The 14,597-nt window shown below is 38.3% G+C and overlaps 2 protein-coding genes across 4 annotated transcripts; one reads left to right on the forward strand and one right to left on the reverse strand.

The window, feature by feature from the left end:
• The first annotated feature begins 48 nt into the window (after nucleotides 1–48).
• On the forward strand, nucleotides 49–4,729 carry LOC113686736 (uncharacterized). Of its 2 annotated transcripts, none has more exons than XM_027204398.2 (5): nucleotides 49–329; nucleotides 1,306–1,492; nucleotides 1,857–2,072; nucleotides 2,235–2,414; nucleotides 3,623–4,729. In XM_027204398.2, exons 1-5 carry the CDS (start codon nucleotides 279–281, stop codon nucleotides 3,925–3,927), a joined length of 939 nt encoding a protein of 312 aa, XP_027060199.2. In that variant the 5' UTR covers nucleotides 49–278; the 3' UTR covers nucleotides 3,928–4,729. The 2 variants fall into 2 exon arrangements, with proteins under 2 accessions (XP_027060199.2, XP_027060198.2); XM_027204397.2 differs by having other exon boundaries at nucleotides 69–461.
• Nucleotides 4,730–7,254: 2,525 nt separating this feature from the next.
• Nucleotides 7,255–14,319, reverse strand: LOC113686656 (uncharacterized). Of its 2 annotated transcripts, none has more exons than XM_089202987.1 (8): nucleotides 14,064–14,319; nucleotides 11,099–11,379; nucleotides 10,561–10,672; nucleotides 10,127–10,255; nucleotides 9,791–9,919; nucleotides 9,649–9,712; nucleotides 9,109–9,399; nucleotides 7,255–8,631 (listed from the first exon to the last, which is right to left on the reverse strand). In XM_089202987.1, the coding sequence occupies exons 1-8, from the start codon at nucleotides 14,149–14,151 to the stop codon at nucleotides 8,337–8,339; spliced, it is 1,389 nt and encodes a 462-aa protein (XP_089059113.1). In that variant the 5' UTR covers nucleotides 14,152–14,319; the 3' UTR covers nucleotides 7,255–8,336. The 2 variants fall into 2 exon arrangements, with proteins under 2 accessions (XP_089059113.1, XP_089059114.1); XM_089202988.1 differs by having other exon boundaries at nucleotides 11,099–11,361; nucleotides 14,064–14,307.
• Between the last annotated feature and the right edge of the window lie 278 nt (nucleotides 14,320–14,597).

Genomic DNA, 14,597 nt, shown 5'->3' on the forward strand with positions numbered 1-14,597 from the left:
CCAGTTGGACCGAACGCTGGTCAAGATGACTGTAGTGCCAGGTGAAGCGTCACGCTCGAGTTTTGGACCCTTTTTGCGGCATCTGAACACCGACTAGGTTTACCCAATAGCCAATAACTTCGCGTTTTACTCAAAAAACATATAAAGTGGAGCCAGTGGAGCTAAAGGGACGTCTAATTTAGAACTATGAAGCTCACACCGAAAGATAGTGTGACTGTTACTAGATAGCGTGACAGACGTTGTAACTGTTACTTTGTATCATGCTATAACTGGGTAGCATGTCGATCTGTCTCGCTTTCAGACGGGTCTCAGTTTCTTCATTAAGACAAGTAAGAAAAACTCACTTTTCCTTGATAGTCAGCATGTCGACTTCGATGAAGGCAGTTGTGATACATGAGTACGGTAATTCTAGTAAACTTAGCTACGAAGATGTGCCAATTCCAGAACCAGGACCTGATGAGGTTCGTGACTCGATGCCATTGTTTACTTTAGCCAAAATTGTTGGCAGATGCACTCGTAGGAACCGTTTAAAATTCCTGCTATTTCTTAGAGATGCTTTAAAAGTCCTTTTTTCTTTTTTTTCGAGTAGACAGGGACTTTTAAGGCCCTAAGTAATAGAATGGTGTTTGTTAGAACTGAGGAACGATGATTTCGCTTATGTACGTATTTGTATTGTCGGTAAAATTCCCGCTCAGTCCTATACTGAATTATACATTCAGTTCTTGGATAGAGTAAACAATGACAAAACAATAAATTACAATTGGGAAAACAGATTTGTTTTACAATATTATGGGGCTGTGCGGAAATTTTACCGTATTGTCTTTGCTTCTACCTCATAACCTGCACAGAAAGAAGTAACACGGGAATGGTACATGAAATTGTGTTCTGGTCAAGTCAACGTTTGCAAGGGAGTGTTAAACAGGCTTAAAATGTTTAAGACGAAGCATTTCAATCTTAAAAGTGACGTTAAACACCTCTGCTATAATCAACTCGTGTGGGGTGATTAAATTAGCCAGATATGGTACATCCTTGATTTATGGGAGGGTTTGCATCCCTACAGTCAGTTGAGCAACAATACTATTGATCGGTAGACATACCTAGGTGTTAAACACTTGTGAACTGTGTAACAGATAGGAAGCACTGATCCATAAATCTATGTGCTTTATCATGGATTTTATCATTTCACATATGTGTTACTATCCTGCCCTAGTAAACCCTGAAAGGAGTTTTACAATAGTGATATTGATTGTTTCACTTCAGAGGGTTGCAATGGAAAAATTCACCCAACCTCTTTTGCTTTAACAGGTCCTAGTTAAGAATCATTTTGCTGGTTTAAACTTCATTGATACTTATGTCAGACAAGGAATCATGAAACTAGTACAACCTGGAGGAATCTTGGGATTTGAAGGAGCAGGGACAGTAGAGAAACTGGGTTCTGGTGTTCAGGGCCTCTCTGTAGGAGACAGGGTCGCATTTGGATTTATTGGCTCAAGTAAGTAATTATAAGGGCCACTCATAAACACTTTTCACATCTAACATTTCAATTGATCTTAGCCTGCCCTCCAACCTTCCAGCCTCATAGTTATTGTTCAGGAATATAATTGCCAGTTTTCTCTCTGAAAGTGATAAGTAGTATGGATAATTCCTTCTTACAGATCTCTTTTATCTTGATCTCTATTATAAGAGAGGGAGGGGTGTTGGGGGCATATGTACAAAGTTGACTTGTTACCTCCTAAAAAAATCCTTTTCACCATTGTTTACACCAACTGTTGTGTGACGTAACCTCTTATTATTAGCATACTCAAGTCACCTTTGTTTAGACTGATATTCACCATAACTATCTTTCTTGTTTTAAGATGCCTATTCACAGTACAGCAAAGTTGGAGCCAAATATGCTGTTAAAGTGCCTGATCAGCTTACCATGGAGCAAGCTGCCAGCACCTTATGGCAGGGGTTCACTGCACATGCGTTTGCATGTTCTTCTTATCCAATCAAAGCTGGAGACAAAGTTTTGGTTCATGCAGCTGCTGGTGGAGTTGGAAGCTTGATTACTCAGATCGCAAAGAATACAGGTACAGGCTGTCTTAGGTCAGATTGTTCCAAGTTTGTTTCGGGCAACAAACATTTTTGTCAAAATTAAAGTAAATATGATAAATGGGAAAAGCAATCAAATAACTTCTTCTTCATCTTTTGTCTTCTACTTTCCCCATTAAACTTTTTGAGCCGATTTATAGGAGCTTTTGTGATTGGAACAACCAGCACTGAGGCCAAAGCATCAAAAGCGAGGGAGGCTGGTGCTGATGAGGTCATTCTTTACTCACAGAAAGATTTTGTTGAAGAAGTCAACAGGATCACTGATGGAAAAGGGGTGAATGTTATTTATGATGGCGTTGGAAAAACAACATTCCTCAAGAGTAAGTAATTATATGAGGGAACTGTATACCATATGAAATTAGGTCAAATCCCACTTATCCAGCTTATTCTCAGCTCCATTTGAATTGAGGTGCAAGCATGGCAAGCAGTACATTGATATGTTTGTGACTCAGTGTTAGATCAAGCACTTTTCGATTGAGTGCCATAAAGTGAAAACCAAAGTTATCAAAACAGCCAATCAGAACATGGGAAAAATACTACAAGGAGCTAATGAGAACTCAAAATAAAAACCAGCTAACTACCTAAAGTGCAGGAAAACATGGGAGACCAAGACGTGATTGGTTTTAGTTTTGAGTCTGGTTGGTTGAGATAGTGGTGTGAGTTTCTGGACCAGTGGCAGAACAAGGTAAACTGAAAGTGGAGCAATCCTAAATATTTTTCGATGATCACTTGATAATTGCTCTACCTCTATTGAACATTGCTTTGGTCCATGAAAATGTAAAAGAAGGGGTCTGATATCCAACCATCATTATGGAACAAGCATGGTTAATAAAAAGAATATGAAATTGAAAATTATGCAAAATAATGGGAATGTGAATTCACGAAACATGTCTTGGTTTCCCAAGGAAAAGTAGATGGGCCCTACTCCAAAAGAGGATCAACATTTACAGTTCATAATATGAGAAAAATCACCATTGTAACAGATGCATCACTTGAATAGAGAGTAAAAATAATTTTAGTCAATTCTACTCCTTTTATTAGTGAAATGAGTTTAAAATGCCAGAAAGTAGTCACTGTGTATTTTTTCTGGACTTAAACAACACAAAGCTTAATGAAACTTTGCTAGTTTAAGGTGAAGGTTGGTTGGTTTGATAGTAATTGATCATCACTCAGTCATTATTTATCACTTGGGGAGGGGGGTTGGAGGACTTTGGTTGTGTCACAGTAGAGTGTACCTGACCCCTCCCCCCATCTAAGGCTGTGTAATATTCTTATGATCTTTCCCTCACTTAGAGTTAATTGGCAATTAATTTTCTACAGTCTCTCCTTTATACTCTGTCAGCGACAACTAATCCCCGCTCTGTTCCCCCTGAAAACCATGTGTTCTCCTTGAAATCCTTCCCCCCCCCCCCCACACCCACCAAGGAAATTAATACTGACTGGTCCTTCAGCCGGTTTGATTCTCGGGCAAAATTTAAGAGAATGACTTGTGACTTAAAATGTATGTGGCCTTCCTTTTTAAACCCAGATTTCGGTTGTCTGGCACGTCGAGGAACCGTTGTTTTATTCGGTGGAGCGTCAGGTCGCCCTGAGCCTCTCGATACCGGCGTGCTTGCCAAAGGTTCCTTTTACGTCACATATGGTGTCAATTTCCACTTTGTGGAGGATCCAGCTGAATACAGCCAAAGAGCCACAGAGCTTTTCACTTGGTTAACTGAAGGAAAACTCAAATTTAGCGGCGGAATCACAGTGGTTCCCTTGTCTGATGTGAAAAAGGCCCACGACATGTTAGAAGGAAGGCAGACAACAGGGAAAGTTCTCCTGCAGCCGTGATAGATTGTGAAAAGTTGGAGACTGTAAATTACTCGTAGATTATTTTCCTATGTGAAATACGTAGTTGTACGTAGTTTAAACTGACTGCAAAACGCAGTCAGCTGTTATTTTCAGAATCTGATATCTTCTTTTGCATTCAGGCTCGTTACTGGGCCATACCGATCAAGTACGAATGCTCATGCGTGCTTTCAGAAATCCAAAAATGTTGCGTACTGTTGAGCGGCGAAAAGCTAAGCATCTTAAAAAAGATTACACAGGTCGAGAAACCTTGAAGACTTCGGAAGTTGTAAGATACCACAAAGAAAAGATATTAAATAGATAAACCGTATCAGCCACTTTTCATCCCTACCTGAGTGATATTTAACGCAGCAGGAGTACAAGAGTCTGGATGAGGGGGTACAAATGTCATTTGTCAATTAAAATTTCCGCCGTTTATCAGCTGTCAGTTAGATTTTCAGCGATTTGTCAGTTGTCAGTTAAAATTTTGGCCATTTGTCAGTTGTCAATTAACCATATTCAGACCCTCGTACAACTGGGGGGGGGGGAGTGGAAAAGTCGACAGCAATTGGGGAGGGAGCTAGGGGAACCCTAAGTTGTCATCATCGTCATATATTCATCGTGTTTCTCGCTTTTTTTTTTCGTTTAAAGCATGCTATGACTCAAAACTTTTCCCAGGGCCTTTTCAACAAACAGGGCTCTTGGGAACAGGGTTGGCTCTCTCACCTTTTTTCGAAAGTTACCATGGAGTGATTTAAAGACAATTTGTTTAAACATGTTTAAATAAACATTAAGATCGTATCAAGATCGCGGTTGAGAGTTGTGTACGACATCCCTATCAGTATCTAATATGAAAGTGTTTTAATTAAATACGCCCTGCCTCGAACGGACATTTGGTCTGCGTTGCGACGGCAGTTTTTCCTACCAGCGGGGATTTTTTCAAAGAGCCTGACTCTTAAGTGAGGATCGAAAAAAAGAAAAAAAGAGCAATGCAGAGACGATGAACGTTTTATTTTATTGCTTTCAGCGGGTATTTTGAGGTAAGTATCCCTTGCGAAGATTGAACCATAGATATTTATTGTTTAATTTTTTACGGAATTTTTTAGCCTTCTTCACCGAAAGGGTGATTAACCTAAACTGTTAACATCGTAAGCTAGTTGCAGCAATTTTGTTTTTCAATCCCTTATAAGCTGATTTGATCAAGAGTGTTTCAAATATGTTTCCTTTCTCAAAAAACTCTTTAAATCACGCATACCTCAAGTGTTTCTCCCGTGGTGAAATTGTGTTCTAATCTTATGTAACAAACAAATTGAAGAACTAGTGTAAAGATTTATTGAATTACGTGAAAAAAAAACTGAAACAGCTATTCGTAATTATTAAATAGTGACAGGTTTGTGAGGTCTTGAGATGAATACGTTTCAAATTATTTTCTTTCTTTAAATTTGTTTGTAATTGAATTTGCACTGAAACTGAACCCTTGCCGTTCGTAATGTTGAAAGTGTACCTAAAGTATTATGATAACTCCAGTGATTACAGATAGTGCTTATATATAGATGACAAGCACAATCACAATACCCGTTCCTGTAGCATGCTTAAAAACGATGAATTTATTATTTTAGGACAAAATTAACTCTATAGGTTTATTCTACACTTATAGTCACTAAACTTATTGGTTTTTAGCAAAATATAACTTTCTTGTCATGTTTAACTGGATTTGTAATTATTCATGATCCTTTGTAGGCGTGGACTTTCATACAAATTATCCATTAGAGTTCACTGGTGACAAGTAAAAAGTAAAAATGAAACATTTTTATCTTAAAACAGATATGCTGTACTACATTGAGGCGAGTATCTTCTCATTGAGATCAACTAGCACCATAAACACTGATTTTCTATCCCTCTAAACCTTTTGACCCCTGAGAGTGACCAGCATCTAATTTCTCCTTACAGTATCAAGGTCTGCAAATAATATTTTTGACCCCTGGGCAGACGCCTAAATGCAGAGGACTCAATGCCTCCCTTCAGAGCCCAATGTGCCAATTACTGAATTAGTAAAAGAGTAGGTAGTGGCAGGAACAACAGTAATAAAAGCAGTAGCAGCAGCAGTACCGTTAGTAATATCACAGTAATGTGGACATCAAAACGATTGGTTAATCAGGCCGTTAAGCGAAAGACTCAAACCACCCGTTTCACATATTCTCTGGTTTGCTGAAAGGTTTGTAGTCTGAAATGGGACTAACGTATCTGTTATAACCAATTACATAACAGGCTTACTTTGTGCAGATCGAAAAGATATCGTCGGCACTGTCTACTCTTCTTCTTGTGTAACCCAAACTGAGTTTGGGTCTGATTAATCTGTGTAAATAGTTGGTATGTTTTTGGCTAACATGGTTTGATCCACGCAGAAACCGTTAGATTTGTGTTGCAGATTGCGATAGCTAGTGTCTCGGCGTACGTGTTTACCCTTCTGTTTAGATAAAGAACCCGTAAACCATCCTCAGACCATTCGAACCTCACAGTGCCCCTTTAACAAAAATTATTTAAATTATATTAAGAGACCAGTAATTGGGTTATTGTGAAAGTAAAACCAATAGTTGTCCTTAAAATTTAATATGTAGATGTTGATGCCGTGTAAGTCCTATCAAACACTTTTCCAGATCCAAGTTGACATTTTTTTTGTCATGTTTGCTATCTAACTTTTTTTTTCTAATTGAAGCGTTCCAAAATGAGACGCGAGTATTTTCCTTTAAATATACCATTGTTTTGTTCCTTCACTGGACTTCTTTTTATAAGAGCTTAAAAATTACTCCACATTGTTTAACTTGAACAATCCCTGATTACCAATAATTTTTTAAGGTTGCCAAGCATTGCTGGATCACGATAGGATTACGTAAAATATGTTTGAAATACATACTAGTTTAGGGTCACAAACGATAGACTTTATTTAGTAAAAGAAGGTTTTTTAAAAGTGAAAACTAACTATCCCTAATTCCCATTGTTGTCATAAACCTTGGGTTAAAGCTGTAATGTATCTCGAAAGACCACAAAGCAGAAATACAGCAGAAATCAAAACTTTGTAAGAGTAGCTTTTTACGTTTATTAAGGCGAAAGTGGTTGTTTTGGACTGTGCGGAGTGATTTTTTTCCTGAACTCTAATCTAGGATATTTGCAGTTTCCAAGAAGCAGCGTGGGAATTTCCTTTTTAAAGAGGCGTGATACTGAAGTGCAGACTTTATTAGTTGGAAGCGATGAATCAATTATGAAGTAACTGCCTAACTGACTCCAATTTTGTGAAACCTTAATTCAATAATGGACACACAAACATGTAGATGCGAAAACTACTCTTTGTTCTGTTATTTTGAGGAGCACGCCTGCAGATCTGGCTCCGGTTGTTCGAAAATTGGATAACGCTACCCACTGTATAAATCTCTATCTGGCGGATAGTGCAATACGTTTCGTTAACTCTTATCCGCTGGATAGCGATTTATCCGATGGATAGCGTTATCAGCCCTTTGAACAACCGGGCCCTGAATTATAAATGATGTTGCTGAACGCACAAATTACCCACATACAGTTCTTACATTAAGGGATTCATTTTGAAACTGTGGGGGGCCAAATGATCCAGTGTATCATCATCAATGCAGTGGTTGTTTGAACTAATCGAAAAAGAAACATGGACATAGAGGAAGCTATGAAATACAAATATACTTTTATAAATAAGAATGTTATGACTTTTGGGAATCTGCAACCGATCGAAAAACCTCTTTCAGTACATGTATATTTAGTCCTGAAACACCATGCTGTGGACACAGACGTGAAAAACTTTCATCGTCGACTGAGTAACAAAACTGCTTCTGCGGAAAAGGAACTCCGCACAGATAATGTAGAATGAAAAAACAAAGCAGAAATGCAGCCGCACCGTCAAAAGTTGATAATTTAACAATAAAGTACTAAAGTTGAAACATAAACAAATTCTGTCGCATTTGAAATAAGTTGTAGAAAGAAGAATTATGCCGTAAATGTGACGTAAAATACGAGGCTTAATCCCCAAGGGAAGGTTGCAAAAGTCTGTTTCAGGTCACATGCAGATGTCATATTGTTAAAGCATATAACATACACTTACTAATAACTTAGAACTCCTACGGCCTAAATTTCAGATCATAAGTTCACGTCGGTTTGCCAGAAAGTGTCTCCATTTTTCTTCGTCAAGAAGTCCACTTATTTCAAGGGATGACTGACATATCCTTGGTCGGGATATGCAGAAGTGGTCACTCAAGAAAGACTCGTGCTTGGAGGGTCAGAACTGCAGGCTCGTGTATTTCCAACATGTGATTAAAATGTTTCCATCATGTGATCTCCAAAGAAGAGATTAATTTTTTTTCAGGTCCATGAACAATTTATATTTCCTAAGCTTAGGTAAACTTGCTGAGTGGGTGGCTTTCGAAGAATTCCTCTACAAAATTTTTCCCATTTTTTTCTCTATCTATAATTACAAAATCACTCATGTATGCTTGTATTGTGTTACCAGTGTCCTCCCTGAAGCCAATGTCGTGCAGTAAACGCCCTGAATTCTTGAAAGAAAGGACTGGATTTTTATGGACAATGTCCTCGAAAGTCTTTCCATTTATGAACAATAGAAGTTTACGGAGGGATTTTCTCCAAGACATTCCTACGTGAGTCCACTTGTTCAATGGAATATCATGCAAGCTGACAGAAAAATAAGCGTTAATGTAGGTCGTGCTGTTACGATAGCTAAAATTTCTGGATCAATATCAGTGCCTGGGCAACTGCCCAACTACCCCTCCCTTAACCCAACATTCACCCTAGCTTGTTATCAATTGACTGTTGTTGGGTTAGGGAAGGGGTAGGTGGGCAATTTTTCTTAGAATACACTATGGCTCTTGGCTTTACACAACACCATATTAACATCCAGAAAAGTTTATTTAAGTGCCAAGTGGATCACCGATCTCACCTGACACGACGTCCCCTCAAATTGCCTCACACCAGTAGATCTTCCTGCTTCTGTTCAGGAAGCGGGTGGCTGGTAATTTTGCTAGTTTCTCAGATTGCGTGGGACGCCTAAGACCAATTTAATATCCCCAAAAATTTGGAAATTTGGACTCCTTTGAATTAATTTCTACCTTCAAATGAAAACGTCCCTTCTATATTATGTTAAGGACTTACTTTCCACATATAGAGAAAACATTTCCTGTAGCAGGAGCTTGTCTTTTTGCCTCTGTACACAATCTACCATCTTCATTAACTGAGAGGGCAAATGATGCATTCGACGACCAGTCACCGTAGATAGGTTGAAAACTATTTGGATACTTAAGCAGTTTAATCCACATGGATATGCCGAAACCTGTGGTAAGGATGGGAATAGCTGGCATTACAGCATAGGTCAGCGGACTGCCATCCAAGTACAGTGCTGTAATATTATCCTCTGAAACAGCGATGCTGGCTGCTCCACTTAAACTGTCAGAAAACAAACGAATTATTTACCTTGTGTTCACACATTTTTTTAATCATTTTAGTAACCATGGCGACACCAATATCCTCATACTTGAAAGATAAAAATAGTATCTTCACTGCGCGCGATATGATTTTTTAGTAAAAGGAAAAATCCTGGTATTTCATCAGTATCTATATAATAATATTACTTAATTAATGTTAGAATAGCGATTGGAGAGCGTGAAATGAAAATAATTCAAATCTCTTTGTTACCGGAGAGGTTCTTCAGTCCCATTGAGCCTTAAACGGAAAGGAAAACCTGCAAAAGAATCAAAAACTTGTGCCATGCAGGCACAGAAAAATATGTCAAATATAGAATGAAATGAAAAGAGTATGTTCTAAGTCATTTTTGTACCTTGGCATAATTTTCCATCTCCAATATATCCCACTTGACATGAACAGATGAATGAGCCATCAGTATTGATACAATCTGCATCAGCGGAGCAGTCATGTGTATTAGCTGCACACTCGTCCACGTCTGAAACTACAATAGGTACAAAGATGGTAAATATCGTTCTTGATTCATCAACCGAGCCCATAATTTGCCATCTTATTTTATTTCCTCGTGACTACCATAGCTTTTGACTCGATGACCGAACCCAAAATTTGACACCTTATACCACGCAGGCACAGAAAAATATGACAAATGTAGAACGAAATGAAAAGAGTATGTTCTAAGTCATATTTGTACCTTGGCATAATTTACCATCTCCAGTATATCCCACTTGACATGAACAGACGAATGAGCCATCAGTATTGATACAATCCGCATCAGCGGCACAGTCATGTGTATTAGCTGCACACTCGTCCACGTCTGAAACTACAATAGGTACAAAGATGGTAAATATCGTTCTTGATTCATCAACCGAGCCCATAATTTGCCATCTTATTTTATTTCCTCGTGACTACCATAGCTTTTGACTCGGTGATCGAGCCCAAAATTTGACACACTATACTACTGATTTCCTCACCGTACACTCTCGACACTCATGCGCACTTAAAACTATGATAGATTTTTATTTTTGATGATATTAATGAAATTTAGTCGAAGATTAACCAGTGCGGTGTGAGAATGCAATCATGCGATTAGTTTTTGGAATAAATTTGCAGAGATTTAAAAACAACCTTCAGTGCATGTCTTTTCTGAATCTTCTAGCTCAGGACACAAACATGTAAAGCCATTGTTGTGTACTAAGAAACAAGATTGCTTCTCTGGACAAGGAATTCCACACAGGTTCTGTCGAAAGGAAAAACACGGAAGGTTTACGACAAATTTTTACCGATCACTACATTTGTAGCTAATTTTCAATCTGAAGCTGATACAACTTTTAAAAGACAGTTTTCGTCGAATACACACAATAGCCATGTGTCATCTGCTCCACCAGCAAAAACATCCCATCTTCCTGGTATTTAAGTTATTTGACAAATTTCTATACAACTGTGAATGCCAATTTATTTTCGGAATGTCTATTCGTTTCAACACTTCCATCGTCAAATATCATCGCCGTGTTCCTTCACTCAACAATATTCCAAATGAGTACGTTGTTCCAATAGCTTTTACTAGATTTCCGTTTTTCTGGTATATGGAATCAATGTGTTTACCGAATTTCTTCTCTCTAATAATCAAATTAGTGTGTTAAGTAACAACGTATATGTTTCCCACCTCTGATGGACGGTAGGTAAATCCAGACTTCGACACAAGGTAATCCGGATGCAAGACATGATGGGAACTGCTCAGTTCACAGACTCGTTTTCCTTCTCCTCCACTGTCTGGCGGACCAAGGTTGTAGGATTTGCAGGTTTCCTCAACAAAACACCTCAACTGACACAACTGTTCGTCCTTTACGGTCAAGTTTTTGATGATACTTTTGTTTAACACTTTGTCTGAAAAACTTGCAGCCTCGAAGAATAGTACTCGACAATGCTCTGGTTGAGGTAATATAGCTAGAAGTAACAATTAAGTAATAGACTTAATTGTACTTTCGGCATCATCGACCGTGTTCAACCGAGCAGCTAGAAAGACGCCGTCCAATTTTTTTTTTTTTTTGTATAGGTAATCACATGATTTCGAGTGCAATTTGAAATCAATAAGCACGAGTAATTTTTTTTTAAAGACTAACAAAATTGTGGTCTTTGAAAAAATTAACAAGTACTTGTTTATTCCAAATTGCACGGGAAAAATCATGTGATTACGTATTAATAATATACATGGAAAAATTCGAGATGCGTATCATAATTAAACATAAGCAAAGCGCGCGCATCAAGTGCAAATTAACAATTGGTTCATGCTTTCGCGTGCACTATTGAGTTATGGAACACGTGGGAGGTTTGGAGAGCACGAAAGAAGCGTAAGAGTTGCCCGAGGCAATAGCCGAAGGCAACTCTAGCTTCTTGAGTTTTCTAACTCATTGTTTTATAACATAACCGGTGGAATTGTGCATCAAATCCGACGCAAAAAACGGACCACAATATCAGAAGTGATTGTTCGTGGAGTCTCCTTTTTCGTTGTTTTTCTCTTTTTCTCCCTCATTTAAGAACTGTAGTCCAAGAGAAAAGGTCGGAGAATTGTCTTCGTTTTGGGACTGGTGGGCCGAGTCTCTGTTTGTATCCATTACTGTCGCGAAATATATTATTTTGCCCCGCGCTAACAATGGCCGCTCGCGCGAAAAAAAAAATTTCTGGTGAAGCGATTTGCTCACGCTATCAGCGTGCACCATCTGGATTTTGAGCACGCTTGCGTATACTGAATTTGATTGCGCGGCTCTGCTTGCTATGTTATAATTAACAGTTAGTTCATACGTCAGCGTGCGTTCATCGAGATACGAAGCACGCGTGAAGTTTGGAGAGCACGAAAGATGCGTAAGAGTTGCTCGAGGCGTAGCCGAGAGCAACTCTAGCTCCTTGAGTGCTCTCCAAACTTCCCAAGTGCTTCATATCTCGATGAACGCACAGCTGATGTATGAACCAATTGGTTTATATCATTTTCATCCCGAAGGGAAATTTTTTTTCGCGAGGTTTTTGTTTGTCATGGGCGTGCACAATAGGAATATGAAGCACGCTCGCGCAATTGAATTTGATTAGGCAAATTTACTAGCTATGTTATAAAATAATTTATTCAAACCGTGCGTTCGGTCAAACCAACCGCGTACGATCAAAACAATAACATGCAATGATATCTTCACATCTTTAAGGCGCAAAAAAGTTCAAAGTCCGGCTAAACAGTTCAAGGAATTGTTCATTCTGTGTCCGAATCACTTCCGATGAAATGGAATCGTCGTTTCCGAGGTTTAAGCATGTTTGTTTTTAATTTCGGCTATGGATCGCTCGAGCAAAGTGTTAAGCTGGGTCAGCTCGTAATTTTCGATTTCCTTGGCAATTACCTTCTCTACACACCACTTTTTCCAAACCGACAACCAAAGAGCAGTGCTTTTTTACAGTGTTTTTGTTGTTTGAGCTGTTTTTCAGCTGCGGTGGCGAAAGAAAACCTACTTAAAACGCCAGCCATTGTTTCGCTCGCAAATTTTCCAATTTTCAAATTTTGTTGTGACATCCAAGGCTCGCATTTGATTGGCTATCTGTGAGTTTAGGGGTAAGTTTCTAAAGAAACTGTGGTGCTGCGTCGGTGGGAGAGTATAGCAGGTAATTTAGTGTTAACAACTGGGTTGAAAACGTAAATTAGCCACCGTAAAGGGTAAGTAAGCTGACGTTTCGAGCGTTAGCCCTTCGTCAGAGCGATTGACGAAGGGCTAACGCTCGAAACGTCAGCTTTTTTATCCTTTACGGTGGCTAATTTACGTTTTCAACCCAGTTGTTAACACTAAATTACCTGCTATCTGTGAGTTTCTTTGATTATTGACCAATCAGAATGTCTGATTTGTTACTTTCTTTGCACTGAATTAACCCTCTTCTGCACTGAGTTACCTGAAGACTGCATTTACCTGAACCAATCAGACCTGAGTCATTTTTCCATGTATATTATTATAATTTAAATTATCTCAGTTACATAAATTCTACCTAATTGACAAAAGTAAATAATCAGAAAAAAACATAAGAAATGCAAAAGTACTTTAAATAAAAAAAAAGTGTGTAGTGATGCGGGAAAGAAGAAAAAGCCTTGGAGATGGCCACTACCACGATAAAATTATTGAGGATTATCGAGTAGAATACATTCACTTAACGTAACTTAGAAATGGTGTAATGTTGCAGAAACTAACCTATTTATTTCTGATACTTGTATTTGGTTACAAAGGAGAAACTGCTTTAACTCTTTTTTTAAAATTGATTAAAAGACATACAATCCGGCTTAACTGGAATCACTTCCCAAATTTCTTGAGGTGAGTATCTTAAATCTTGCAAAGGTATAATTTTGTTGTGGAAAGCAGGTTTTGCCTAGAAGCCTTACGTTTTTTGCTTGTTGCAAGACAAAGAATACACCTGATTGTATCCGAATGCGTCGATATGTTCAACGAAAAACGAAAAGCTGTCTTTGGCCTATGATCGAGAGAAAAAGTATATGCATGAATTGGGTGTGTTTTTTGCCTTTTTCATGGGTTTTTTTAAAATATGTTTTTAATCATAGTTAAAATAATTATTTGGAAACATTGGATATATAAACCGCAGTTACTAACCTTGAGTTGAAACTGGAATTAAAAGTATCCATGCCTTCCAAGCCCCAAAGAAAGCAGCTGCCAAAGCGAAAGAAGAGCGTGCTCGCATTCTAACAGGTATAATTTTAAACTCTTCTCTTGCACTTCAGTATCTCAAAGCAATATATTTCGTATTTCGTATTTCTCTGTTCCTGACACAAGAATTGTTCTTGTTCACTATACCTTTAAACCTCTACAATTAATATTTCATCACCTCGTGATCATGGAAACCTTGACAGCTTCTGTGATGAAAATATAAACAGAAAGTTAATCTAACGGATGCTACTTCAACCCTCTAACTCCCATTATTCAGCAGACAGGTAATGAGAATATTCAAACTTACAGGTAGAAGCTGCTATCTTGATCTAGCACCAAGTTCTCATAACTAATTTACGAGAATATTTGTAGCAGCTAGAAGGGAGAATTAACAATCAGATCTTGGGAGTTAAAGGGCTACGAGAAAAAGTCATGCTAATGACAAAGACTAGCGTAGCATGTATTACAACGGGCTCCTCC

The sequence above is a fragment of the Pocillopora damicornis genome, chromosome 4 (assembly GCF_964200805.1).
Source record: "Pocillopora damicornis chromosome 4, jaPocDami1.2, whole genome shotgun sequence".
Lineage (NCBI taxonomy): Eukaryota > Metazoa > Cnidaria > Anthozoa > Scleractinia > Pocilloporidae > Pocillopora > Pocillopora damicornis.

Excerpts from the sequence above, each read along its gene's own strand:
- LOC113686736 (XM_027204397.2), top strand. The coding sequence starts at position 279 with ATGTCGATCTGTCTCGCTTTCAGACGGGTCTCAGTTTCTTCATTAAGA. Across the intron at positions 462-1,305 it reads CAGAACCAGGACCTGATGAG|GTCCTAGTTAAGAATCATTT; the intron begins GTTCGTGACTCG and ends TTGCTTTAACAG. Across the intron at positions 2,073-2,234 it reads TCAGATCGCAAAGAATACAG|GAGCTTTTGTGATTGGAACA; the intron begins GTACAGGCTGTC and ends GCCGATTTATAG.
- LOC113686656 (XM_089202987.1), bottom strand. The coding sequence starts at position 14,151 with ATGCGAGCACGCTCTTCTTTCGCTTTGGCAGCTGCTTTCTTTGGGGCT. Across the intron at positions 11,380-14,063 it reads AATTCCAGTTTCAACTCAAG|CTATATTACCTCAACCAGAG; the intron begins GTTAGTAACTGC and ends TGTTACTTCTAG. Across the intron at positions 10,673-11,098 it reads TTACCTACCGTCCATCAGAG|AACCTGTGTGGAATTCCTTG; the intron begins GTGGGAAACATA and ends TCCTTTCGACAG.